Source organism: Podarcis filfolensis (genome assembly GCF_964270895.1).
Source record: "Podarcis filfolensis genome assembly, chromosome: 3".
In the NCBI taxonomy this organism is placed as follows: domain Eukaryota; kingdom Metazoa; phylum Chordata; class Lepidosauria; order Squamata; family Lacertidae; genus Podarcis; species Podarcis filfolensis.
Genome location: NC_139606.1, coordinates 119,086,108 through 119,112,644, shown reverse-complemented (window position 1 = coordinate 119,112,644; position 26,537 = coordinate 119,086,108). Strand labels below are relative to the sequence as shown.

The window sequence follows — 26,537 nt, the reverse complement described above, 5'->3', positions numbered from 1 at the left end:
CCTTTCCAGCAACCCCTAATTTCAATTACTTATAATTCACTTTCTTTAATCCTTTTTCTCTTACCCAATTATTTATCGCTGCAATTCTGTTTTACATTACCCATGACATTTTAGCACTCATTAATTTTACAACAATTCTTAAGATAAACTTTAAATTTCTTCCAATCTTCTTCCACCGTCTCTTTTCCTTGGTCGCGGATTCTGCCAGTCATCTCGGCCAGTCCCATATAGTCTATCACCTTCCAGGGAAGTTTTTAATGTGTGACATTTTAATGTATTTTTAATCTTTGTTGGAAGCCACCCAGAGTGGCTGTGGAAACCCAGCCAGATGGGTGGGTGGGGTATAATTTTTATTATTATTATTATTATTATTATTATTATTATTATTATTATTTCCAGTTCCCCATCTTGTACCCGGGCCTTTATCTATCTGCCTCTTTCATATGACTGCAGTCGCTGACCCCTACCCCTTGTGGTCCGCCCCACTGACCATCACTGGGCAGCCCCCTGCCTGCAGCGTGCCTGGCTTCTCTCTCCCCATCCCCGCATCCCCGAACACACCCTCAGGGTGGGTAGAATCTTCTTGGCCTGCCCCTTTGGGCTAATTCACACATGTCACCTATACCAAATCAGCAGCAAATGAGTGTTAATAATTAGAGAGAAGAAGCCTCAGCTCAGAAGGGTAAGGAGCAAGCGAGCTCACATCCTTTTTATTTCCCTGCTATTCTGGCACCCGTCATTACTGCTAAGATTTTTCTTCATTGCTGCCCACCCCGTATCCAGCTTTGTCTCCCACCACCACCACAGAAAGTCGCTCTCAGGACAGGTGGGGTCAGTGGCAGCCAATTCACACTGTCCCGCCTGCGCCAAATTGCTGCTAAGTCTGTCCAAAGAAACAGAAGCCTTGTGCAGGATCTGCAGCTGCGAAGGGCAAGGGAGCAAGATGTTTGCGTCTCACTTCTGTGCCTTTGATGGCCAGGCTTCTGGCACCTCTGCCGTTGCGAAAAAGGCGTTTCTTGAAAAGCCTCTGTTCCTGCCTTTGTTTACTTAACAAGTTGTGCACTTACCCATTTTGTGAGTGTTTCCATTTGAACGCCTTCCCCTTTCCTTTTTTAAACGCCCCTGAGGCTGCAGGCACCAACGAGTGAGCAGAGAACTTTGCTCAGGAAGGCACAGCCATTTCCAAGCGCTGCATTGTCCCATGAATTGCTTGTGTATTGTAATAATACAGTAGGGAAGGGTAATAGCTCAGTGGTGGAACATCTACCGTAAGGCAGTTTCCTATTTTTATTTTTAAAAACCCTCTTGCATCACAATCATTGCCCTCTGGAAGGTTCAGAATATGGGGAGCAAACAACTCCAGGCGGAAAGATGTTGTTGTTGGCCTCCGTCTGGCTCAAGAGACAATGGAGAGTGCCTCAATCGCATCACCTGCTGTGGCTGCAGAGACCTGTATCTCATGACTGCTGCCTCCCACATTGTTTTTGCTGCATTAGCAGCACTGAAGTGACCTCCCCAGGGTGCAAGCCGGGCAGTGTGGATGGCTCACCTGACAGCAAGCCCCCCCGCCCCCCGCTTGGCCTCTTAAGTGGCGTACAGAAATATAGGATTTGTTGTTGTTGTTGTTTAGTCGTTTAGTCGTGTCCGACTCTTCGTGACCCCCTGGACCAGAGCACGCCAGGCACTCCTGTCTTCCACTGCCTCCCGCAGTTTGGTCAAACTCATGCTGGTAGCTTCGAGAACACTATCCAGCCATCTCGTCCTCTGTCGTCCCCTTCTCCTTGTGCCTTTCATCTTTCCCCATCTTATGTCCTTTAAAGTGCGTTCTAAAAGTTTCTCCTAGCACAGAAAAAGAACACATATTTGGTAAGTTAAAATTGGTTTACTTACGAACTCTCCAAATGTCAGATTCATGTGCTTTTCCACGCATCATTCAAAAAAATTGCACAGGAAGTAAAACTTGGTTTAGTTCCAAAGTTTCTAAATTGTTTGTATGGGAATTCAAGAGTGGCTTGTGAGAGCCATGCGGTCTAAACTGGAGCAGCCACCTCAGGCCTCCTCACATGGTGAGCTTGTCAGGTAGACTGAGAGAGAACAGTCCCCGCAAGGTGAGGGGAAGTGGAGATAGCTAAGTCTAGAAGAGCAACTTAGTAAAAGGTAAGGGACCCCTGACCATTAGGTCCAGTCGCGGATGAATCTGGGGTTGTGGCGCTCATCTCGCTTTATTGGCCGAGGGAGCTGCTGTACAGCTTCCAGGTCATGTGGCCAGCATGACTAAGCCGCTTCTGGCAAACCAGAGCAGTGCATGGAAATGCCGTTTACCTTCCCGCTGGAGTGGTACCTATTTATCTACTTGCACTTTGTTTGACGTGCTTTCGAACTGCTAGGTTGGCAGGAGCAGGGACCGAGCAACAGGAGCTCACCCCATCTATGGTAATTCACTCCTTCATGCGTTAATTAGGCTTAAGCACATTGGTTCTATGAGGCTGGCTATCCCACAGAATTTGGGGTAGGTGGGAATTGTAACAATGTGAATGGGAGACAGCCTTTCTATTCATTCTGCAAAGCCTGCCAAGGCATTTTAAAATGAAAGCCTTTAGGGTTCGGATCTGTTTGTTTGCTTTCAAATGGTGCAAAATACAAGTCCCAGCTGTTCAGTTTTGGTTAGAGTGTTCTGCTTCTGTTCATGGCTTTATATAGATATGAATTGGGGGGGGGTGGAGAATGAGAAGCCAGGTCCCTGCTCCCAAGATGCCAACAAATCTTTAAAAATACATAGAGGAGAAAACTGTTGGAGGCGGGAGCGGAACCTGTGGCTTCATTTATGTGGTGCCTAGGGCTTAAGACTTGGTTATAGTGCGTAAGAAGATTAAGAAGAGTCTTTGCTGGATCAGCCCCAAAAAGAAAAGCGATGCTTCTGTATCCCAGTTGTTGGAAACTACAGGAGGGAAGAGTTGCTCATGTGCTCCTGCTTACTGGTTTCCCACAGGCATCTGAATGGCCACTGTGTGGCTTTTTCTTTTTAGAGCTTTGGCGGGCACATGTGCTGCCCGCCAGTAATTTTTTTGCTGCCGCAACCACCCTTAGGTTGGTCTGGTTGCTGTGAGTCTGCCTCTCAGTCCAAAGCGGGCTGACTGGGACGCCAGTGATGGTGAAGCTGAAGTGGGGGGTGGAATACAAAGGCTACCTCGTCTCCGTCAATGGCTACATGAACATGCAGCTTGCAAATGCAGAATAATATATTGACGGTGCATTATCTGGACACCTGACCCGTGTCGTTGTTGTTTAGTCGTGTCCGACTCTTTGTGACCCTCCTGGACCAGAGCACGCCAGGCACTCTTGTCTTCCACTGCCTCCCGCAGTTTGGTCAAACTCATGCTGGTAGCTTCGAGAATACTGTCCCACCATCTCGTCCTCTGTCGTCCCCTTCTCCTTGTGCCCTCCATCTTTCCCAACATCAGGGTCTTTTCCAGGGAGTCTTCTCTTCTCATGAGGTGGCCAAAGTCTTGGAGCCTCAGCTTCAGGATCTGTCCTTCCAGTGAGCACTCAGGGCTGATTTCCTTAAGAATGGAGAGGTTTGATCTTCTTGCAGTCCATGGGACTCTCAAGAGTCTCCTCCAGCACCATAATTCAAAAGCATCCATTCTTCGGCGATCAGCCTTCTTTATGGTCCAGCTCTCACTTCCATACATCACTACTGGGAAAACCATAGCTTTAACTACACGGACCTTTGTTGACAAGGTGATGTCTCTGTTTTTTAAGATACTGTCTAGGTTTGTCACTGCATTTCTCCCAAGAATCAGGCATCTTTTAATTTCGTGACTGCTGGCACCATCTGCAGTGATCATGGAGCCTAAGAAAGTAAAATCTCTCACTACCTCCATTTCTTCCCCTTCTTTTTGCCAGGAGGTGATGGGACCAGTGGCCATGATCTTATTTTTTTTTATGTTGAGCTTCAGACCATATTTTGTGCTCTCCTCTTTCACCCTCATTAAAAGGTTCTTTAATTCCTCCTCACTTTCTGCCATCAAGGTTGTGTCATCTGCATATCTGAGGTTGTTGATATTTCTTCCGGCGATCTTAATTCCGGCTTGGGATTCATCCAGCCCAGCCTTTTGCATGATGAATTTTGCATATAAGTTAAATAAGCAATAATGTCCTTTATATTAGGGGTGTGGAAGAAGAAGATGGAGAAATGAGAGAATAACTATTTTGGGGGGAAAGTTGTTGTTTTTTAACTGTGCTAAGAAATTTAGTTGTCCGGTTTTGCTTTTTAAAGGTTTTGTCAAGTGACATTTTTTAATGGCCAAAAAAATAAACATTGTCATTGAAGAAAAATTACCACTATGGAAGAAAAAAATGAAATAAAAATGGATGGCCACTGTGAGAACAGGATGCTGGACTAGATGGGCCATTGGCCTGATCCAGCGGGCTCTTTTTATGTTCTTATGAGATGCTTGCTTCTGTGTGTGCATCCACATTTCTAACCCTCATTTCCTCCTCTCTTCCCCCTCCCCCAGGGGCCATACGGTGAAGGCTGTGTGCGAATCATTCCATCTAGCCAAAGACGCCGGGTTCAAAGTGGTGGCCCACATGATGCCAGACCTGCCCAACATGGGACTCGAGAGGGACATCGACCAGTTTGTGGTAAGAGTGGCTCAAGGGCACAGGTTGCTTCTGTTTGAACTCGTTTTGGCTGCTGTTCCGTTGGCCTCTTGTTATGGTCCTTTCTCGGGGTTGGGGGAAGACACAGTTCAGAGTCAAGGTTGAAGGGCTGAAAGGGTAACCAAGGTCTCTTCCCCATGAACTCCCAGATTCCCTTCTCTATCGGGAACCTGACTAACTTGTAATAATAATAATAAATTTTATTTATACCCCGCCCTCCCTGGCCAGAGCCGGGCTCAGGGCGGCTAACACCAGTAAAATTACAGTAAAAACATAATAGGGGAGGGGGGAAAAACCAATTTAAAATACAGGTTGAAATGCAATTTAAAATGCAGCCTCATTTTAAAAGTAGCCCATAGATCAAAACCAAAAGGGGAGGGAAACATAAGGGTCAGACTGAGTCCAAACCAAAGGCCAAGCGGAACAGCTGGACCCCCTCCTTTGGCAATCCTCACAGAACTCTAGCCCGATGGTTGCCATTAATTTGATTTGAACTGATTTAATAATGAAATGATTTTAGAATGTTGTGTTATTTTACTGTTGTTAGCCGCTCTGAGCCCGGCTTCGGCTGGGGAGGGCGGGATATAAATAAAATTTTATTATTATTATGCTTCCCATATGGCAGAGGGAAGGGCATTCCAGAATGCCAGGGGCAATGCTCCGTAGGGTGCACGACTGCAAGTAATATTTCCCCAGGTAATCTAAGCTGGGGAGATGGAACATCTGTGGCTGCCCAGCTGCTGTTGAACTCCCAGCTCCTATCATCCACAGCCTTCATGAGCAATGCCCAGAGATGATAGGAGTTACAGTCGAACATCACCTGTTGCATCTCTGGTTCTCCATCCCTGATCTGAGTGATGCTATATATGCTATGACAGGGACTGGTGGTCTTTCAGTTAACGGTCCTTGCTGAGAATCGGCGGAGAGGTCCCATTGCTTCCGAGATCTTCATTGTTAAATAGATTAGACGGATTATAAATCTTCCAATAATAGCACCGGCTGCCTGAATGCTTCCTGTCTTGTGTGAGGCTTCATTTAGTTCATCATCTATCTCTGCGATAATGAGAATCTGAAGACGGAGCACCTTGGTAATCTCTCTCCCTGGAATTGCCAAGCAGATCAATAGCCATGTCCGGGGGTTTTGGTTCTTTGTGCACCGCTTGAAGGATGCGAGATCGAGAATGCAGCAACGTCAACAGTTACCCTGAGCAGAGGGGAAATGCTGCTTTCCTGACAGTGTTAGAAGTTGTGTGTTGTTGTTTTTCTAGAAGCTGGAGTTTTCCACTGCGCTGGAGGCAGCTTATTCCTCCAGCCTGATGTACTTGGACCTCTTAGGCGTTAACATAAACCGTTTCACAGTTGAAGGCAGCAATGCTTCTGAATGCCAGTTGCTGGAAGCCAGTCTTCCCCATGCCCCAGAATTTATTTTTTTAAATTCAATCAAAGTATATATATGCCGTTAAAGCTATGGTTTCCCAGTAGTGATGTATGGAAGTGAGAGCTGGACCATAAAGAAGGCTGAAGAATGGATGCTTTTGAATTATGGTGCTGGAGGAGACTCTTGAGAGTCCCATGGACTGCAAGAAGATCAAACCTCTCCATTCTGAAGGAAATCAGCCCTGAGTACTCACTGGAAGGACAGGTCCTGAAGCTGAGGCTCCAGTACTTTGGCCACCTCATGAGAAGAGAAGACTCCCTGGAAATGACCCTGATGTTGGGGAAGATGGAGGGCACAAGGAGAAGGGGACGACAGAGGAGGAGATGGTGGGACAGTGTTCTCGAAGCTACCAGCATGAGTTTGACCAAACTGCGGGAGGCAGTGGAAGACAGGAGTGCCTGGTGTGCTCTGGTCCAGGGGTTCACGAAGAGGCGGACACGACTAAATGACTAAACAACAACAACAAATGGAAGGAGAGATGCAGGTGGCGCTGTGGGTTAAACTTGCCGATCAGAAGCTTGGCGGTTTGAATCCCCGCGACGGGGTGAGCTCCCATTGCTTGGTCCCTGCTCCTGCCAACCTAGCAGTTCGAAAGCACGTCAAAGTGCAAGTAGATAAATAGGTACCACTCCGGCGGGATGGTAAATGCCGTTTCCGTGCGCTGCTCTGGTTTGCCAGAAGCGGCTTAGTCATGCTGGCCACATGACCCGGAAGCTGTACGCCAACAACAATATATATGCCACCAACTCACATAAAATACCCAGGCAGTGTAATAATAATACAGCCAATTCTATTATTAGAAGATTTATAATCCGTCTAATCTCTAACAATGAAGATCTCAGAAATGTAGGGTACATATGGCAAGACACCCGTAAAAACAAAACAGAACGATCGTTAAAATGATGGAAGAAGAGTAAACAGCTGCATAGGCCTGTCTGCATGAAAAGGGCTTCGGGAGGCGCCTGACACCGGAATGCAGCAAAAGGGGGGAATCCCGAGTACATCTTTTCCTGCGTTCATCTCTCCTCTCAGTTCTGTTCCGAACAACAAGTGTGATTCATGGATCATCCCCGCCCCCACCCCCTCCCTCCCTCCATCCGTCTACCCCCTGGGTCGCCTCATTTTTCATCTGTGACGACAACTCACAAGTGCGCCTTTTTATTGCCTGATGCGGTCTTGAGGTGCAGGCTCTGTTAAAAACCTCATTAATCCTGCCGAGCACTTGATTTATGCCAGCTATTAATCTGATCGTTTTATAAACTCCCCTGCTGGCCCGTCAAAGCGAATTGCCTCGGCCAGCCATTGCCAACCCGAGGCCCCCTCCCCTTGTTTTGGACTGCCGCTCCCTAACCATTGGCCATGCTGGCTGCGACTGAGTGGGAGTCCAGCAGCACCTGAAGGACACCATGTTAGCAAAGGCCAACCTAAACCTTTAAGTAAGGGGGTGGACCACCAGAACTGATGGATGTCCAACAAAGATGAATGTTGGAGGATTGAAGACAGATTAAAAAAAGTCCTTCTTCACACAGCAGACGGTTAAACTATTATTATTATTATTATTATTATTATTATTATTATTATTATTATTATTATCATCATTATCCCACCCATCTGGCTGGGATTCCCCTGCCACTCTGGGTGGCTTTCAACATTAAATATTCAATATTTTTTAATATTGAATTCTGGTGCTGGAGGAGACTCTTGAGAGTTCCATGGACTGCAAGAAGATCTGAAGGAACCTCTCCTTTCTGAAGGAAATCAGCCCTGAGTGCTCACTGGAAGGACAGATCCTTAAACTGAGGCTCCAATACTTTGGCCACCTCATGAGAAGAGAGGACTCCCTGGAAAAGACCCTGATGCTGGGAAAGATGGAGGGCACAAGGAGAAGGGGATGACAGAGGATGAGATGGTTGGATGGTGTTCTTGAAGCTACCAGCATGAGTTTGACCAAGCTGCGGGAGGCAGTGGAAGACAGGAGTGCCTGGTGTGCTCTGGTCCAGGGGGTCACAAAGAGTCAGACACTACTAAACAACAACAAAGTCTAGGATGCAGCTAGAAAAAGAATATCAGCTATTGTGGCAAGGTTAGGGCAATATGATTTGCAGGCACCGTTGCCTCTCTCCAGAGACACAAGAACTGCTCATGCATGAGGATGCTCTGGGTGAGTGATGGCCTGTGAGAGTACGAGGCTTCCAGCTTGGGAATCAACATTATATTGGAATTTGGCCATTTGCAGTTGGGTTCACAGGTGAGAGGGCCACAATTAAACGAACACTGTTGACTTTTCCTCTTGCAGTTATTTAACATGTTTGAAATGTCAGGGATGCAACAGAAACAATTAATCCATAGGCAGAATGGAGGCGAGGGCTGCAAATGTTCATCGCTCAGACCTCTAAGTTGCCCTGTGAACTATGGATTCGTGATTCATAAGCAGTCCTTGCTGGAAGGGTGAGGGTTGGGGAGTTTTGTTGATTTTGAGTTGCAAAGAAAGAAAGAAAGAAAGAAAGAAAGAAAGAAAGAAAGAAAGAAAGAAGCAAGCAGCAACAGAAGTTTGTCAATTATTCATAGAATGGCCAGGAAGTTTTGGTGTTTGGGGAGAGGGGATAAGCCTTCATCACACAGTCCATAGCTCATGCACACACATTGTGCTTGGGGCTGTACAGTGTGAGCAACACACGAGCACCGAGATCTAGGAAAACAGTCTAAAAATATTTAGTGCCTGCTGCCAAGACGCTTATTTATCAAAAGGAGAAGGTGTGCGTGTGTGAGAGAGAGAGAGACAGAGAGATCAGCCATTAAGTTGTCCATAGTTCAGCTGACTGCAATTTGTCTGCAATTGAAAGCGATTATTTCAGGCACTTAGGGAGCGTTGAACAGAGCTCTAGAAAGCATTTTCAGAGGCCTGATCACCTCAGCACCTTCTGGCCTGACCTTGATAATGTGCCTGCGGGGAAGTCGCAGGACGGATTTGGCACACAGTCGCTGCTGCCTGCCAAAAAAAGGGTTTTCGAGGGACGGGAGATTTCGCGGCGCCGGTTTAAAAATGACTCGGGATCAAGTTGCCTTGTTCATGCAAGGATGGAGAGAAAGCACCTTCCTTCCTTCCCTTTTATTTCAAGTTTTTAAATCCACATCTACAGCACAGGGATGGGTGACATTTCTCAGCCCGAGGGCCTGATTCCCTTTTGCGCAGCTTTCTGGGGGCCACACGCCAGCAGTGGGCAGGGCCAGAGGCAGAGGTAGACAGGGCAACAAATGTAAATCTTACCTTTGTGCAGGAGGCTAGTTTCTACGCACACTCCCTCTCCTCCATCCTAGGCAAACCACAGCAGACACACCCCACAGCCAGGGCAAGAACATGGTGCCAGGCAGGATCATTGAGGGGGTGGGGCCTGTGGAGGATCCTGGGGGCCAGCGAGGACTACATCTGGCTCCTGGCTTGAGGTTCCCCATCCCTGCTGCAGCAGAAGCACCAGAGGCCTGAGGGGTTCGTTGGCCAGTTTGAGCCAGTATGAGACGTTCAGGCACATTCTGCTCTACTGGCCAAATGCCCTTCTAGTCCCACAACCTTCCTTGTTGTTGTTGTTGTTGTTTAGTCATTTAGTCGTGTCCGACTCTTCGTGACCCCCTGGACCAGAACACGCCAGGCCCTCCTGTCTTCCACTGCCTCCCGCAGTTTGATCAAACTCATGCTGGTAGCTTCGAGAACACTGTCCCACCATCTCGTCCTCTGTCATCCCCGTCTCCTTGTGCCCTCCATCTTTCCCAACATCAGGGTCTTTCCCAGGGAGTCTTCTCTTCTCATGAATGGCCAAAGTCTTGGAGCCTCAGCTTCACGATCTGTCCTTCCAGTGAGCACTCAGGGCTGATTTCCTTCAGAATGGAGAGGTTTGATCTTCTTGCAGTCCATGGGACTCTCAAGAGCCTCCTACAGCACCATAATTCAAAAGCATCCATTCTTCGGCAATCAGCCTTCTTTATGGTCCAGCTCTCACTTCCATACATCACTACTGGGAAAACCATAGCTTTTACTATACGGACCTTTGTTGGCAAGGTGATGTCTCTGCTTTTTAAGATGCTGTCTAGGTTTGTCATTGCCATCCTAGACTAGACTAAACGACTAAACAACAACAACAAGCGTCCTTGAGCATCGTTTTAACTGTGGAAAGGCGGCGTACAAATAAGATGATGGTGAAGATGATGTTCAGAATACAGCCCCAGCCTCAGCAGATCTCCGCGCTCAGCCTGAGGTGGCAACCCCCACCCCACATTTAAGAGACGGAGCTCAAAGGCCCTGCCGCAGCAGTGACGCCAGAGGCCTGCAGGGGTGCGAAGGTGAGGGGGAGACCCAGAGACCTCCAGGAGAGAAGGACCGAAGAGGCCCTCAAGGAGGGGAGACAACCCCCTCGCCACCTCCCTTGGAGCCCAGAGAGGGGGGTACCCAAAGAAGGGAGGTGGTCCATGCCTGGCACAGACCCCCTCCGCCGAGAGCTTTGCCTCACCCATGCCTGTGGGCTGCAATATGGCAGGAGGTGCCAGTGGCAGGAGGCAGAGGACAGGGATGAAAAGGAAGCCGACGGTGGCCAAAGCAGGACAGAAAGTCTAGTGACGAACACACAAAAACAGAAAACCCAAAAAAAAGCCCTAGGTTGCCATACGTGTGGGAAATTCCGGACATCTCTTAAAATCCCCCCTGGCCACCACTTTAAGCATCCGATTTCCGTACATGTCCAGAATTTTCCGGACGTATGGCAAACCTATTCTAGACCCCCAATTTCATTTTTTGCATGCTAAAACTGGTGGCACAGAATGTCCCTTCTGTTTGCTGCTATTGCAAAATGTTGTCCTTGGTGCATGCGTATGTATTCTTTGCAAATATAACCGAAAGGAAAAAGAAAAGCAACATCAGCTCACATTAGCAATAAGAATAATCCCTGAAGGTCAGCACCCACCTGTGCTCTAAAATTCTCATCATCCAAGAGTGAGATATTTAAACACCACATGCCAGAGGTTTTTACCTTATCAGATAACTGCCTAGCAAGATAGTGCATGATCTGAAATAGCAATTGTACCAATTTGACGTGTTGTAACATGCTGTAATAATGGAGAAGGGGCCAGAAAATATTCTATTCATATTCTATTCTCAAACAGTTGTGATGAACTGATTATTTATATATATATATAGCCACCTTTTCTACAATGTGATATGCGCCAAACATCAACCAATCCAAATTCAGTCATGTATTCTTTCAATGTAGACCTCACCAAGGATTGAAATTTATGGGGAACAAATGCCTAAATTGTTTTTGGCATCCGTCTGTCTCGGGGGACAATGGAGGGCTGTGCCTTTGTGGGTGAAGTCGAACTATTGGAAGATTACAACGCCTGCTGTGGCTGTAGAGACTAATGCACCGCTTGATTGTAAAGAAACAAACAAAAACCAACAAACCTCAAAGCAGTTTACAAAATGCTACAACGAAAATTAAAACAGCATGCAAAAAGAATACTGAAGCAGGCTGAATACTGAATACTGAAACAGGCTGAAATTCACATCAACTTTTCTAAGCATCTGGGTAGGCTTGCCTAATGTTTTTAGCAGGCACCAAAAAGAATGTAGTGAAGGCGCCTGCTTGTGATCAATAGGCGGGGAGTTCCGAAGGTTGGGTGCTGCCACACTAAACAAGTTCTTACAACTTCAGAATGGGAATTGCTTGGCACCTGTAGCTGTGCCAGTTCTACGGATCAGAGCAGTCGAGTGAGCATTTGTGGGGTAAAGCGATCCTGAGTTGGGATACCGGTGGCACTGTGGTCTAAACCACTGAGCCTCTTGGGCTTGCCGATCGGAAGGTCAGCAGTTCGAATCCCTGTGACGGAGTGAGCTCCCGCTGCTCTGTCCCAGCTCCTGCCAACTTACCAGTTCGAAAGCATGCCAGCACAAGTAGATAAATAGGTACCGCTGTAGCATTAAGGGACACGGTGTTTCCGTGCACTCTGGCTTCTGTCACGGTGTCCTGTTGCGCCAGAAGCAGTTTAGTCCTGCTGGCCACAGGACCTGGAAAGCTGTCTGTGGACAAACTCCGGCTCCCTCGGCCTGAAAGCGAGATGAGCACCCGCAACCCTATAGTCTCCTTTGACTGGACCTAACCATCCAGCGGTCCTTTTACCGAAGGTGATCTCGTAGGTGAACCCAAGTTGTTAAGGGCTTTATATACTAACAGTAACACCTTGAACTTAGCCTGATCGCAAATTGGCAACCAGTGCAGATCTCCGATAAGGGACAAGGCGGTCTCTTAAGTAACCGGTGTCCTCCAGTTGGTGGGAGTTTTGTCCAAAACATCTGAAGGGCTCTGGGTTGGTGAGAGCCGTTCTGCACACTCCCTCTTTCTACATTTTGTATTTGTTGTGCTAGTATAAGCAATCCCTTTGGTGTGGGGTGTTTTGCTCCTGAAACCGTGATCCTTGCTGCTCCCGGTAGCTTATATTCTTTCACACCCAGACTTGGGAGTTGTTTTGTGGCAATAGGCTCTGTGTTGTTCGCACGTGCTGGGCAGATGATTACGGCACTCTTGAAACATGTTTGTCCCCCTCTTTCCCAACAGTTCTTATGCTAATCTTCAGGGTTCATCACACAGTCCAGATCGGCACAAAGAGAGCGACCGTTTGTATGATTTGGGGGTGGGATGGGGAGGGGAGAGAGAAAATCTAATCCCCTGTAGACTTTTTAATTCTGGAGCCTCATAGGAAAGCGAGAGAAATTATTGCATTTGTATGTGTCAACAGCCAAGGGACTGTTTTATGCCCTGCAGGTTTGGAGACAATCGGCAAAAGCAGTCATGGCTTTGAAGTGTTAATCTTAGCTGCTGCTATTCATTACCCTCCTAAGAATGCAGGAGTGAACAAGGAAGTCAGTACTGCAGAGTTTAAATCTGCTCTGTGCACTCCTGGATTTGTTGTTGTTTAGTCGTTTAGTCATGTCCGACTCTTCATGACCCCCTGGACCAGAGCCCGCCAGGCCCTCCTGTCTTCCACTGCCTCCCCCAGTTTGGTCAAACTCATGCTGGTAGCTTTGAGAACACTGTCCCACCATCTCGTCCTCTGTCGCCCCCTTCTCCTTCTGCCCTCCATCTTTCCCAACATCAGGGTCTTTTCCAGGGAGTCTTCTCTTCTCATGAGGTGGCCAAAGTCTTGGAGCCTCAGCTTCAGGATCTGTCCTTCCAGTGAGCACTCAGGGCTGATTTCCTTAAGAATGGATAGCTTTGATCTTCTTGCAGTCCATGGGACTCTCAACAGTCTCCTCCAGCACCAGAATTCAAAAGCATCAATTCTTCGGCAATCAGCCTTCTTTATGGTCCAGCTTTCACTTCCATACATCACTACTGGGAAAACCATAGCTTTTACTATACGGACCTTTGTTGGCAAGGTGATGTCTCTGCTTTTTAAGATGCTGTCTAGGTTTGCCATCGCTTTTCCCCTGGATTAGGAACGCAAAATTGATCTCCTGTCTGTTGTGGGTAACCTGTGCAACGAGAAGGTGGCCCCTGGTTCCCCTCTCTCTGGCCTTTGGGATCATGCCCATGACCTTCTTTGAGTGCATGTCCTTGAACTAGAGGGTCTGTGTGCATCTGTTGGTGTAAATGTCTGGCTTTCGTTGTGCCTCAGATGCAGCCTGCTTGGCACAGGTAAGAGTTGCGCCCGTTGCTAGGCCCCTTGTCGCCTCTGGCAACATTCAGCAGCCCAAATGACAACAAAATGTAGCCTTGCAGATCTCTTCCACAATGTAGGCGCCACCACTAAAAAGGTCCTGCCTCTTGCTCCAGCCTGTCTCATCTCACGCAATGATGTGGGTGGACAGCAGGAGCTCTACCATAAAACACTATTCTGGATGGTGTCACTTTTTCCTGAATTCATTGTCAACTTGACTGCCATGGTAGTAGTAGTAGTAGTAATAATAATAATAATAATAATAATAATTTATTTGTACCCCACCCATCTGGCTGGGTTTCCCCAGCCACTCTGGGCGGCTTCCACAAAGACCAAAAATACACTAAGATGTCACACATTAAAAACTTCCCCGAACAGGGCTGCCTTAAGATGTCTTCTGAATGTCAGGTAGTTGTTTATCTCTTTGACATCTGGTGGGTGGGCGTTCCACAGGGCGAGCGCCACCACCGACAAGGCCCTCTGCCTGGTTCCCTGTAGCTTTGCTTCTTGCAATGACAGAACTGCCAGAAGGCCCTCGGCGCTGGACCTCAGCGTCCAGGCAGAACGATGGGGGTGGAGACGCTCCTTCAGGTATAGGTATAGGGCGCCTCTCCTTTCTCCAGTACCTCTGGCACAGATAACCAATTCCGAGGATGTTTCTCCCGCTAAGGCGAGATAATCTACCTGTTTGCCAGGCCACTGATTTTCAGGAGAGGAGAGGCAGCTGTTACACAGCTGAGTAACTGCCCCTTCTACCTTGATGAAAAAGCAGCAGTTTCCTGGCACCGAAATGACTAATTTATACCAATCACCTCCCGATTATTTATGCCAGCCCGCAGGTTTACAAGGGCGTGAATGAATGGGAACCTGTCAGCGCCATTAGTGTTAATAACAGCAAGGCATGTCTCCCCCTTCTCCCTTTTCTGAGGCACACTTCTGCTGGCGAAATCAATTATTGTTCCTATAAAATGCGTGTCGTGGCTGGCGTGGCTGACTGCTGCACTGACAACGTGCGCTGCTGGGTTTTTAATTGACATTTTGTTGTTTTGCAATTCGTAGAGCAGCGGTTGCCCGCTGGAATAAAGCAGGCGTGCACCCTGCCCCACTTCAGACTCCGCCAGAGCTGCGGCGTTTTGAGCAGCAGGCAGCCCTTGATGGCTTTGGTTTTTGTTCTGCGGCGGAAAGTCGCGCTCTGTTGTTGGAGGCCTGCCGTCTCGGCAAACAAAGGCAATTGCCACCCCTCTCCAAGTGCTGCTGTAATGCTTGACCTAGAGCAGCCTTCGCCGCCCCGATGCTGGGCTGGCTGGGGCTGAGGTGAGCTGCAGCCCAAGACATCTGCAAGGTACACAGGGTTGGGGAAGGTGGATAAAAGGAAAACAGAAAGTACTTCTTCACGAAGCGCCTATTTCAGCTGTGGAACTCCCTGCCGCAGGACACAGTGGTGGCTCTAAAAGAGGGTTAGACAAATTTGCAGAGGGCTATCGGTGGCTGCTAGCCAGGATGTCCTGCTCTGCCTCCACAGTCAGAGGCAGCAACCCTTCTGAACACTCGTTGCTGGAAACCACAGGAAGGGAGAGAGTTGGGTTCGAATCCTGATTGAGGGTTTTTTCCTTTGGGGCATCTGGTCAGCCACTGTGAGAACAGGATGCTGGACTAGGTGGGCCACTGGGCTGATCCAGCAGCAGCCTAGGACCCTCGTACCTACAGGACCACCTCTCCTGGTATGCTGCGCGGAGGACCTTAAGGTCCACAAATAACAACACTTTGGAGGTCCCAAGTCGCAAGGTGGTTAGATTGGTCTCAACTAGGGCCAGGGCCTTTTCAGTACTGGCCCCGACTTGGTGGAGCATTCTGTCACAAGAGACAAGGGCCCTGCGCGACTTGACATCTTTCTGCAGGGCCTGCAAGACAGAGCTGTTCCGCCTGGCCTTTGGCTTGGACTCAGTCTCACTTTCCCTCCCCTTACGGTTTTGATTTATGGGCTACTATTAAAATGAGGCTGCATTTTAAATTGTATTTTAACCCGTATTTTAAATTGTTTTTCCCCCCTATTATGTTTTTATTGTAATTATACTGGTGTTAGCCGCCCTGAGCTTTCAGCCTCAGTTATATCCCTGCGTGCAAACAAGAGCTGCTGAACTCAAGCGCCATCGTGCACCTTTTGCATTCTGATCTCGTGTCTCTCCTTTTTCCCCGCCCCACAGGAGTTTTTCGAGAATCCCGCCTTTCGCCCCGATGGCATGAAGCTCTACCCGACCCTCGTGATCCGTGGCACCGGCTTGTACGAGCTCTGGAAGACGGGGAGATACAAGAGCTACCCTCCGAGCACCCTCGTGGATTTGGTGGCGAGGATACTGGCTCTCGTGCCGCCGTGGACGCGAGTATACCGTGTGCAGAGGTAAAGTTGCTTGCAGTCGGATTGTGCTACTCCGTGCTTTCGGGGGGGGGGGGGCACTCAAGGGTATGCAGTACTGGCACCTCCCGCCCCCAGTGTTAAGTGTGGCCCTTACTGTAACAACCTCATAGTGAGTACCGGCCTCCTTTTGCTTTTTTTAAAATCACTAGTGCCCCTTACTGTGAAACAAAAACTTTCTGAAGGTTTGAAGTTCAGAATCACTGGAGTCGCTCCTGTATGTCCCCATCCCCCCAGTCGTAATGCCCTTATACAAATCTATGGCATGGCCATGTTTTGAATACTCTGCACAGTTCCAGTCACCAAACTTCAAAAAGGGTATTTTAGAGTTGGAAAAGGTTACCCAGAAACTACAACTAATCCAGAATGCGGCAGCTAGACTGGTCACTGGGAGTGGCCGCCGAGACCGTATAACACCGGTCTTGAAAGACCTACACTGGCTCCCAGTACGTTTCCGAGCACAATTCAAAGTGTTGGTGCTGACCTAGAAAGCCCTAAATGGCCTCGGCCCAGTATACTTGAAGGAGCGTCTCCACTCCCATCGTTCTGCCCGGACACTGAGGTCCAGCGCCAAGGGCCTTCTGGCAGTTCCCTCCCTGCGAGAAGTGAGATTACAGGGAACCAGGCAGAGGGCCTTCTCGGTAGCGGCACCTGCCCTGTGGAACGCCCTCCCATCAGATGCCTCCAGCAGTTGCTGAATCCCAGTTGCTGGAAACCACAGACTTGGGTCCTGCCTTTGGGGCATCTGGTTGGCCATTGTGAGAGTAGGATGCTGGATGAGATAAGCCTTTTTTGGCCTGGCCCAGCAGGCTGTTCTTCTGCCCCCCCCCCCAGCCAACTCACTTCCTTCCATTCTCTTGACAATCCTCGTTTGCCTGCTTGGCTCAGCCCAGCCTGCTGTGTGTTCATCCACTTCTAATTCTCATTAGGAACGTGGAGCTATTTCATGTGATTCAGGGTGCGCTCACAGGCCAGGCTAATCACATGGTAATTGCAGATGCTGTTTGATGATTCAGTAATGTGCTGCTCCTAGACTCCGTTGCCACTTGGTGAATCACCGTAGATCGTGACCTCTTGACTCTTGGGCAGGTGCTTCCCCACTGGGGAGCCAAACTAGGGAGAGGTGATAAAAAGTGGCAGTGTTGCCGTAATTCACCTTTTCGATTATATGGACCCAAGAAAAGGTATTACAACAAGATGTGGGGGATGTGCTCACAATTACACACACACAGCGTCATTAAAAGGAGGGGCTCTAGGCAGGCAGAGGGGGTAGCTTGTTGCTTACCACTTTGGGGAAGGGACATGGTCTAAACCACTGAGCCTCTTGGGCTTGCTGATCGGAAGGTCTGCGGTTCGAATCCTCGCAACAGAGTGAGCTCCCGTTGCTCTGTCCCAGCTCCTGCCAACCTAGCAGTTCAAAAGCACACCAGTGCAAGTAGATAAATAGGTACTGCGGCAGCGGGAAGGTAAACAGCGTTTCCGTGCGCTCTGGTTTCTGCCATTGGTGTCCCGTTGCTCCAGAAGCGGTTTAGTCCTGCTGGCCACATGACCCAGAAAGCTGTCTGTGGACAAACACCAGCTCCCTTGGCCTTAAGCGAGATGAGCGCCGCAATCCCATAGTACTCCTGGACTGGACTTAACCGTCCAGGGGTCCTTTAGTAAAGGTAAAGGGACCCCTGACCATTAGGTCCAGTCGTGGACGACTCTGGGGTTGCGGTGCTCATCTCGCTTTATTGGCCGAGGGAGCCGGCGTACAGCTTCCGGGTCATGTGGCCAGCATGACTAAGCCGCTTCTGGCGAACCAGAGCAGCGCACGGAAATGCCGTTTACCTTCCCTCCGGAGTGGTACCTACTTATCTACTTGCACTTTGATGTGCTTTTGAATTGCTAACTCGGCAGGAGCAGGGACCGAGCAACGGGAGCTCACCCGTCGCAGGGATTCGAACCGCTGACCTTCTGATCGGCAAGTCCTAGGCTCTGTGGTTTAACCCACAGCGCCACCCGCATCCCTTTACCTTTTACTAAACATGTGCATACAAAGCCGCCGCCCCTTCTTTCATAACTGTTGAACTTATGGCCATCCAATGAAACTGAGTGTTTGAGGTTTCAGTACATTTGTTTTTTTGGGAGAGTTGATCTTGTGTCTAATAATAACAACAACAACAATAATTTATTTATACCCCGCTTTCCCTGGCCAGAGCCAGGCTCAGAGCGGCTAACACCAGTAAAATTACAATAAAAACATAATAGGAGGAGGGAAACCAGTTTAAAATACAGGTTAAAATGCAGTTTAAAATGCAGCCTCGTTTTAAAAGTAGCCCATAGATCAAAACCATAAGGGGAGGGAAACATAAGGGTCAGACTGAGTCCAAACCAAAGGCCAGACGGAACAGCTCTGTCTTGCAGGCCCTGCGAAAAGATGCCAAGTCTTGCAGGGCCCTGGTCTCTTGTGACAGAGCATTCCACCAAGTCGGGGCCAGTGCTAAAAAGGCCCTGGCCCTAGTTGAGACCAATCTAACCACCTTGCAACTTGGGACCTCCAAAACGTCGTCATTTGTGGACCTTAAGGTCCTCCGTGGGACATACCAGGAGAGGCGGTCCTGTAGGTACGTTGGTCCTAGGCCATATAAGGCTTTAAAGGTCAAAACCAGCACCTGCATGCGGGCTTCCCTTTAGGGCATCTGCCTGGCAACAGTGAGAACAGGATGGTGGACTTGATAGGCCTTTGGCCCGATCCACCAGGCTATTATTATCTTCTTGCGTAATGTCCCAAATGCACCTGTGGCGTTCTCATATCTTCTCATATCCCACCCACCTTTTAACAGATAACAACTTTCATTAGCCAGAAAAGCAATTCGTTGTCCTACTTTAGCCAAGGCGCCAGTGGCCGGCCGATAACATTGCACAATATTAAACCCCGCATTTATCACCGACCCGTTTCTACCCAGCGAGGGAAGAATATCCAATTTGTAATTGTCACAGCCAAACGTTTCTAATAACAGCTGGCCTACTTGAGGGTGGCAGTTAATCAAAAGAAAGGGATGTCATTACCAAGTAATTCATCTTTGCCCATCAGGTGACCAGAATCAAAGTAAACCGTTTTTAGGACAGCACTGTGCAAGTCTGAACAGGTATGATTCTCCAAGCTTGGCCTCTACACTTGAGACAAAGTGTGACGCCCAGGCTAGGGGATAAAGAGAAGAGCTTCCATAAACCTGAAGGAGCGTCTCCACCCCCATCGTTCTGCCCGGACACTGAGGTCCAGCGCTGAGGGCCTTCTGGCAGTTCCCTCACTGCGAGAAGCCAAGTTACAGGGAACCAGGCAAAGGGCCTTCTTGGTGGTGGCTCCCGCCCTGTGGAACGCCCTCCCACCAGATGTCAAGGAGAACAACAACTACCAAACTTTTAGAAGACATCTGAAGGCAGCCCTGTTTAGGGAGGCTTTTAATGTTTGATGCATTACTGTATTTTAATATTTTGTTGGAAGCTGCCCAGAGTGGCTGGGGAAGCCTAGCCATATGGGCGGGGTATAAATAAATTATTATTATTATTATTATTATTATTATTATTATTATTATTATTATTGCCTAAGGAGACCCTGCAGGATCAGACCAATGGCCCATCTAGTCCAACATCCTCTTCTCACAATGGTCAACCATATGCCCATTATGGGAAACCAGCAAGCAGGATTTGAGGCCAAAAGCAACTCTCCCTTCCTGGGGTTTCCAGAAGCAATGCTGTCTCCATCTTAGAGGCAGAACATAGACATCATGGCTTAGTGGCCATCGACAACCTCCATGAATATGTCCAATCCTCTTTTAAAGCCATCCAGGTTGGTGGCTGTTACCGCCTCCAGCCAGAGGGAGTTCCACAGTCCGACTGAATGTTGAGCAAATAAATTCTTCCTCTTCTCTTTCCGGACATTCAGCTTCACTGGATGTCTACGAGTTCTAGTCTTAGGAGAGAGGGAGAACAGCTTTTCTCTGTCTGCCTTTTTCCATGCCACACATAATTTTTAAAACATCTGTCATGTCACTGCTTGCTCATCAGGCAGAGGGCCTTCTCGGTGGTGGCGCCCACCCTGTGGAACACCCTCCCAGCAGATGTCAAAGAAATAAACAGCTATCTGACGTTTAGAAGACAGCCCTGTTTAGGGAAGTTTTTAATGACTGATGTTTTAATGTATAATAATAATAATAATAATAATAATAATAATAATAATAATAATAATAATTATTATTTATACCCCGCCCATCTGGCTGAGTTTCCCCAGACACTCTGGGCGGCTCCTAATCGAGTGTTAAAAACAATACAGCATTAAATATTAAAAACTTCCCTAAACAGGCTTGGCTCTTAACAGAAGGAAATTTATAGAAGAAAAGTCCTAGATTTCCTACTCCCTGCCCTGTAGAATTTTTTCCGCCCGGCTTGGAAGGGCGGGCCTTGACTGACTCCAGCTACAAAAAGCTGAGGCTTTTGGGTTTGTAATCTTTAAGATTTTTAATCTTTTGTTGGAAGCCGCCTTAGTGGCTGCGGAAACCCAGCCAAATGGACGGGGTATAAATAAATTGATTGTTGTTGTTGTTCTTGTTGTTACTCCCTAAACTAAAACGTCTCAAACGCTTTCTGCATAGGGGAGCTGCTCCCTCCCTTTGATCAGTTTGGTTGCTGTTTCTGAACCTTTTCCAACTCTACAATACCCTCTGTGAGATGCAGCAACCAGAACTGTCCACGGTATCCTCTATGTGATGGCCTGGGACTCGGGCTCGGACTCTGAGCCAGAGAAGTCTCAATCTGCACCAGATCCTTTGCCTCAGGCATCATCTGAACCAAGTCTGAGGCCTGATCCTGAAGAGTCCCAGTCTGCACAGGTTCCCCTGCAACAAGCACCAGCTGGGCCAAGTCAGGGGCCTGAGCCTGCCCTGGCTCCAGATGCAGGGATGACCTCGTTGCCTTCAGCTGAGCCGTCACTTACAGCTGCTCCACTGCCAGTTGGGTCAGGAGAGGCTGAGGTGGCCTCTGGGTCTAGTAACCCACCGATATCTACTGAGCTTCAGAGACTGAGGTCTGAGAGAAGGAGAGACCTGAGTACTCGCAGGAGGAGTGCTCGCCTTTGGGCAAAACAGGGAGGTGAGTCGCCAGGGGATCAGGACCGGCCATTACCCTGACAGAGATAAAAGGCTGTCGGACCCCGCCCCAGGTTGCAAGAGCAACATTGCTGTATGCTAGATCCTGCCTGAGATCCTGTACCTGTCCTTGCCTGGTTTCCTGCCTCGTGTTCTGCCTTGGCCCTGTTGGACTGACTCCTCACGGAACCCTTGGATTCGGGACCGGATCTGGACCGCTTTGCTCAGGTTAACCCTGGGCCCAGCACACTCCACTTGGCCATGAAGCTCCTTGGCCGGTCGCACTGCACCTCGGCCTAAGACTACCTCACAAGGTTGTTGTGGGGATTAAGTGAGGAGAACCATATACACCCCCTTGAGCTGCTTGGAGGAAAAGGGTGGGATATACAAGCAATGAACTAATAAAATAGATATATAATGACCAGTTCAGCATCTTAACTTGTCGCGTTCTAAGCTTCACATGACCTTGCAGGGAGACAGGACTCCCAAAGAGCATCTTGAAACATTCGCCTTTAGCTCAATTGGATGTGGGGAGAACAGGTTTTCCTCTGTCTTGAGTCATGCCTGCAAAACTGCCCAAATTTCCATCCCTCTGTGCTGTCAGCACAGGGCAGGTGATCCTACTGCCATGTCCTTGGGTACCCTAGTGCCCTGTGTTGCTGTTCCAAAAATGGCAAGATGTGCCCGACTGGATATCGCAATATATTCCTTCCAAGGAGGCAGAGAGCTCTTGCTGGCTTCCTCATTGCGACTCACCCAGCCGCCTCTGGACCCTCTGGAAGTCTCTGGTAATTGGGACGAAGCAGGGTTCTCCTCCGACAGCCTCGCTCCTGACGTGCCTAGACGACGGAGAGATCGCGTTCCCCTCCGGTGTCTCCTATTTTAGGCTGAGCAGAGAAACAATGATTGCCTCTAATTGCTTCTGTTCGGAGACCTGTTAACGGCTTGATGATGTTGTATTTACTCTCGGAAACGGGCTGAATAAATTAGCGAGGGAGAGGGTAGTTATTGTGGTTTGGGTGGGCGGCGGAGTTGATACAGGAGAAAGCAGGGTGTTGGTGTTGTTGTTGTTTAGTCATTTAGTCGTGTCTTGACTCTTCGTGACCCCCTGGACCAGAGCACGCCAGGCACTCCTATTTTCCACTGCTTCCCGCAGTTTGGTCAAACTCATGCTGGTAGCTTCGAGAACACTATCCAACCATCTCGTCCTCTGTCGTCCCCTTCTCCTTGTGCCCTCCATCTTTCCCAACATCAGGGTCTTTTCCAGGGAGCCTTCTCTTCTCATGAGGTGGCCAAAGTCTTGGAGCCTCAGCTTCAGGATCTGTCCTTCCAGTGAGCACTCAGGGCTGATTTCCTTCAGAATGGAGAGGTTTGATCTTCTTGCAGTCCATGGGACTCTCAAGAGTCTCCTCCAGCACCATAATTCAAAAGCATCAATTCTTCGGCGATCCTGAACAGACAGACCCGCAAATTGTGGAGCTCTGCCAGCAACTCCAGGCTGGCGTTGTCATTGGGACCTGTGCTTTTTACCTTTTCCACAAATGGCCTGGAGTCAGGGGTGAGCAGGAGAGTAGCCAAGCCTGCCAACAACATTACATCGTTCAGCACGGTTGAAATTAAAAGGCTTGCAAGGAGCTCCGAAAGCACCCATCTGTATGGAGCGAATGGGCAGTAAAACAGCAAATGCAACTTCAAGTGAAATCTTAATTTCACATATTACGTTCACGGGGTCTGAGCCGGCGGTAGAAGACCTGGAGCGAGCCTTTGGGGCCGTGGCGCAGAACTCGATGGAGATGTCGACCCGGTGTGCGGCATCTCTGCAAAGAAGGTGAATTGCATGTCAGGGATCATTAGGAAAGGAATTGGAAACAAAACTGCCAATACCGGCATGCCGTTATACAAATCACGGTGTGACCACGTTTGGAATACTGTTAACAGTTCCACCTGAGTCGCCTCGGAAAGGATGCTGCAGAGTCGGAAAAGGTTCAGAAAAGGGTGACACAAAAAAATCAATTCTCTTCTGTGACAAAGGGTTGTTGTTGTTTAGTCGTTTAGTCGTGTCCGACTCTTTGTGACCCCCTGGACCAGAGCACCCTAGGCACTCCTGTCTTCCACTGTCTCCCGCAGTTTGGTCAAACTCATGCTGGTAGCTTCGAGAACACTGTCCCACCATCTCGTCCTCTGTCATACCCTTCTCCTTGCGCCCTCCATCTTTCCCAACATCAGGGTCTTTTCCAGGGAGTCTTCTCTTATGAGGTGGCCAAAGTATTGGAGCCTCAGCTTCAGGATCTGTCCTTCCAGTGAGCACTCAGGGCTGATTTCCCTCAGAATGGATAGGTTTGATCTTCTTGCAGTCCATGGGACTCTCAAGAATCTCCTCCAACACCATAATTCAAAAGCATCCATTCTTTGGCGATCAGCCTTCTTTATGGTCCAGCTCTCACTTCCATACATCACTACAGGGAAAACCAGAGCTTTAACTATACGGACCTTGAAAACCAAGAAAACTCCATGGACAAAGACAACAGACGAAGGGTTACAGGGTTACTAAGGGAACTTCATAGGGTTTTTTTGTGGGGGGCGGGGGAATATGTGAGTAAGAAGGGTATGTGACAGAAGATTATATATGTCCCACCATCTCATCCTCTGTCGTCCCCTTCTCCTTGTGCCCTCCATCTTTCCCAACATCAGGGTCTTTTCCAGGGAGTCTTCTCTTCTCATGAGGTGGCCAAAGTATCACCACGGCTAGCTGGCTAAATTAGTCCTATTTGGGCCAGCGAGGAAGTCAGGAGAGAATTAGCTGTGGGATCCCAGAGCGGGTAATCTTCATAAAAAGGGGAGGGGGGAGGAAAGAAGGGGGATAAAAGATCAGACTAAGTTCAAATTGAAAGCCAGGCGGAATAGCTCTGTCTTACAGGCCCTGCAGAAGGAAATTAAATCCTGCAGGGCCCTGGTCTCATGGGACAGAGCGTTCCACCAGGTAGGAGCCATCACTGAGAAGGCCCTGGCCCTGGCGGAGGATAATCTGACTTCTTTACGACCTGGGACCTCTAAACTATGGTTGTTCATGGACCTTAAGGTCCTCTCCGGGGCATACCAGGAGAGGCGGTCCCATAAATACAAGGGCCCTAAGCCACAAAGGGCTTTAAAGGTCAAAACCAGCACCTTAAACCTGACCCGATACTTCACAGGGAGTGGGAAAGAGGGTTCTGGATGAGGTTCTGGACTGCTGGGCCTGATTCCTTGTGAGCAGCCTGAAGTGGTGCTGAGTCCCGCCCCCACCGCCCACCCCCGGCAGCCTCAAATGTTCTCTTCTTCCAGACTTACGACGTTTGTGAGGCCTAAATTATCACTCACCGCTGCCCCAAAGCGATTAAGCTAACGATTTGTCGGCGACTGGCTGCTTCCCTCAACTTCTCCATCAGTCTCTGCTGAATGTCCTTTTGTAGAGGGTCCGTTTGCCAGTTGTCACGCTGTCCCCCAGACCGTAATGTGCAGCCAGTGTTTTTGTCACGGAGAAGAGTTTCTAAAATGCATCAGGACGTCTTGCCTCGCTCGGGAGCGCCTTGCTTCACAATGATCCACTTAAGAGAGCTTTACAAGTAGGAAGAAAAGAGAACGTCCACAGGTTTGGATAACAAGTGGGAGGTTTGTCTGTGTCCGTCTTGATTCTAGAGCGCCATAGATCTGTACCTTTCTTCCACGGAGTCTGGTGTGAATCAGAAATAAAATCGACTTACCCCAAGCCAATGCTGTATCGAGAGAGAACATAGGAATTAGTTCAGGCTTCCTCAACCTCGGCCCTCCAAATGTTTTTGGCCTACAACTCCCATGATCCCTAGCTAGCAGGACCAGTGGTCAGGGATGATGGGAATTGTAGTCTCAAAACATCTGGAGGGCTGAGGTTGAGGAAGCCTGAATTACCGTATTTAAAATATTCTGAATGAATATATTCTGAATGAAACAGTGGGTGTATTTGTGGTTCATGCTGTAGCCACAGACATGTGATCTGATGGTGAATTTGGGGTGACCCAATGCAAAAATCCTGAAGATCCATTACCTCCCCCCTCCCAGGCAGCCACCGCTAGCATCCCTTATCTCTTTTCTGTTTCCTTTCAACACCCCCTTCCCTCTTGTTTGCCTTAGTGTCTTTTCCTTAGCTGGAGCAGTTTTTTGCTCCTCCCTTTCTTCTAATTTCTCTCCTTATTGCTTTAGTCTTCCTGTTTCCCCCCTTTGCAAGTTTGCTGTCTTTATCTCCCCCCTCCCAGACAGCCTCCTTTATCTCTAGCGTCCCTTATCTCTCTCCCCGATCGGCAAACAATCAGTGGCTTTGTTTCAACACCCATTTTCCGCTTTTTAAAAAAGAGCATGATCTGCTTTTTGCCCCTGGGCAATTTGGCTCCAGGGACCACACATTCGCTCCATAAGACGCACAGACATTTCTCCTTACTTTTTAGGAAGAAAGAAGTGTGTCTTATGGAGTGATAAATACCGTAGATGATTCGTCCTTGGGACGGAACGAAGCATGCAACAAGTTGAAGGAGACCCCGGCAAGCTTAGGAAGTCGTTGGCCTTTAACAACTGACTTCCCCCGGATCTTTTTACAATTATTTGCCGCTGTGAGAGTCACTTGTGCAGTGGCTCAGGTGGAAGGATGGAGACTTGGGGAAATCATAGAAGCACAGAATTGTAGAGTTGGAAGGGACCCTGAGGGTCATCCAGTCCACCCCCTGCAATCCTGACAGATGGCACCTGTTTACGAACCTCCAGTGGATGAGAAACTTTCCAAGGGATTCCGTTCCACTGTCAGACAGCTCTGACAGTCACAAAGTTCGTCCTAAGATTTAGTTAGAATCTCCATTCTTGTTACTTGAATCCACTGGTTCGAGTCCCACCCTCCAGAGCAGAAGAAAACAAGCTTGCTCCCTCTTCCAGCCCTTGAGATATTTGAAGCTGGCTCTCATATCCCCTCTCAGCCTCCCCTTTTCCAGGCTAAACGCACCCAACTCTCTCAACCGTTCCTCATAAGGCTTGGTTTCCAGATTCTTTGATCCTCTTGGTCGCCCTCCTCTGAACACTTTGCAGCTTGTTAATATCCTCCTTAAATTGCAACGCCCAGAGCTGGACACGGGATTCCAGGTGGGGTCTGGCCAAGGCAGAATAGAGCGGGACTATTTCCCTTGATCCTGACACT

At 48.7% G+C, this 26,537-nt stretch overlaps 1 protein-coding gene across 1 annotated transcript in view; it reads left to right on the top strand.

Annotated features, from left to right (window-relative positions):
* The window catches only part of ELP3 (elongator acetyltransferase complex subunit 3), a 107,243-nt gene that overhangs the window by 46,155 nt on the left and 34,551 nt on the right, over positions 1 to 26,537 (top strand). Inside the window, exons 9-10 of the mRNA XM_083605256.1 lie at positions 4,521 to 4,647; positions 16,009 to 16,202. Of these exons, the coding sequence (XP_083461382.1) occupies positions 4,521 to 4,647; positions 16,009 to 16,202 (321 nt within the window). The remainder of the gene's footprint in view (positions 1 to 4,520; positions 4,648 to 16,008; positions 16,203 to 26,537) is intronic.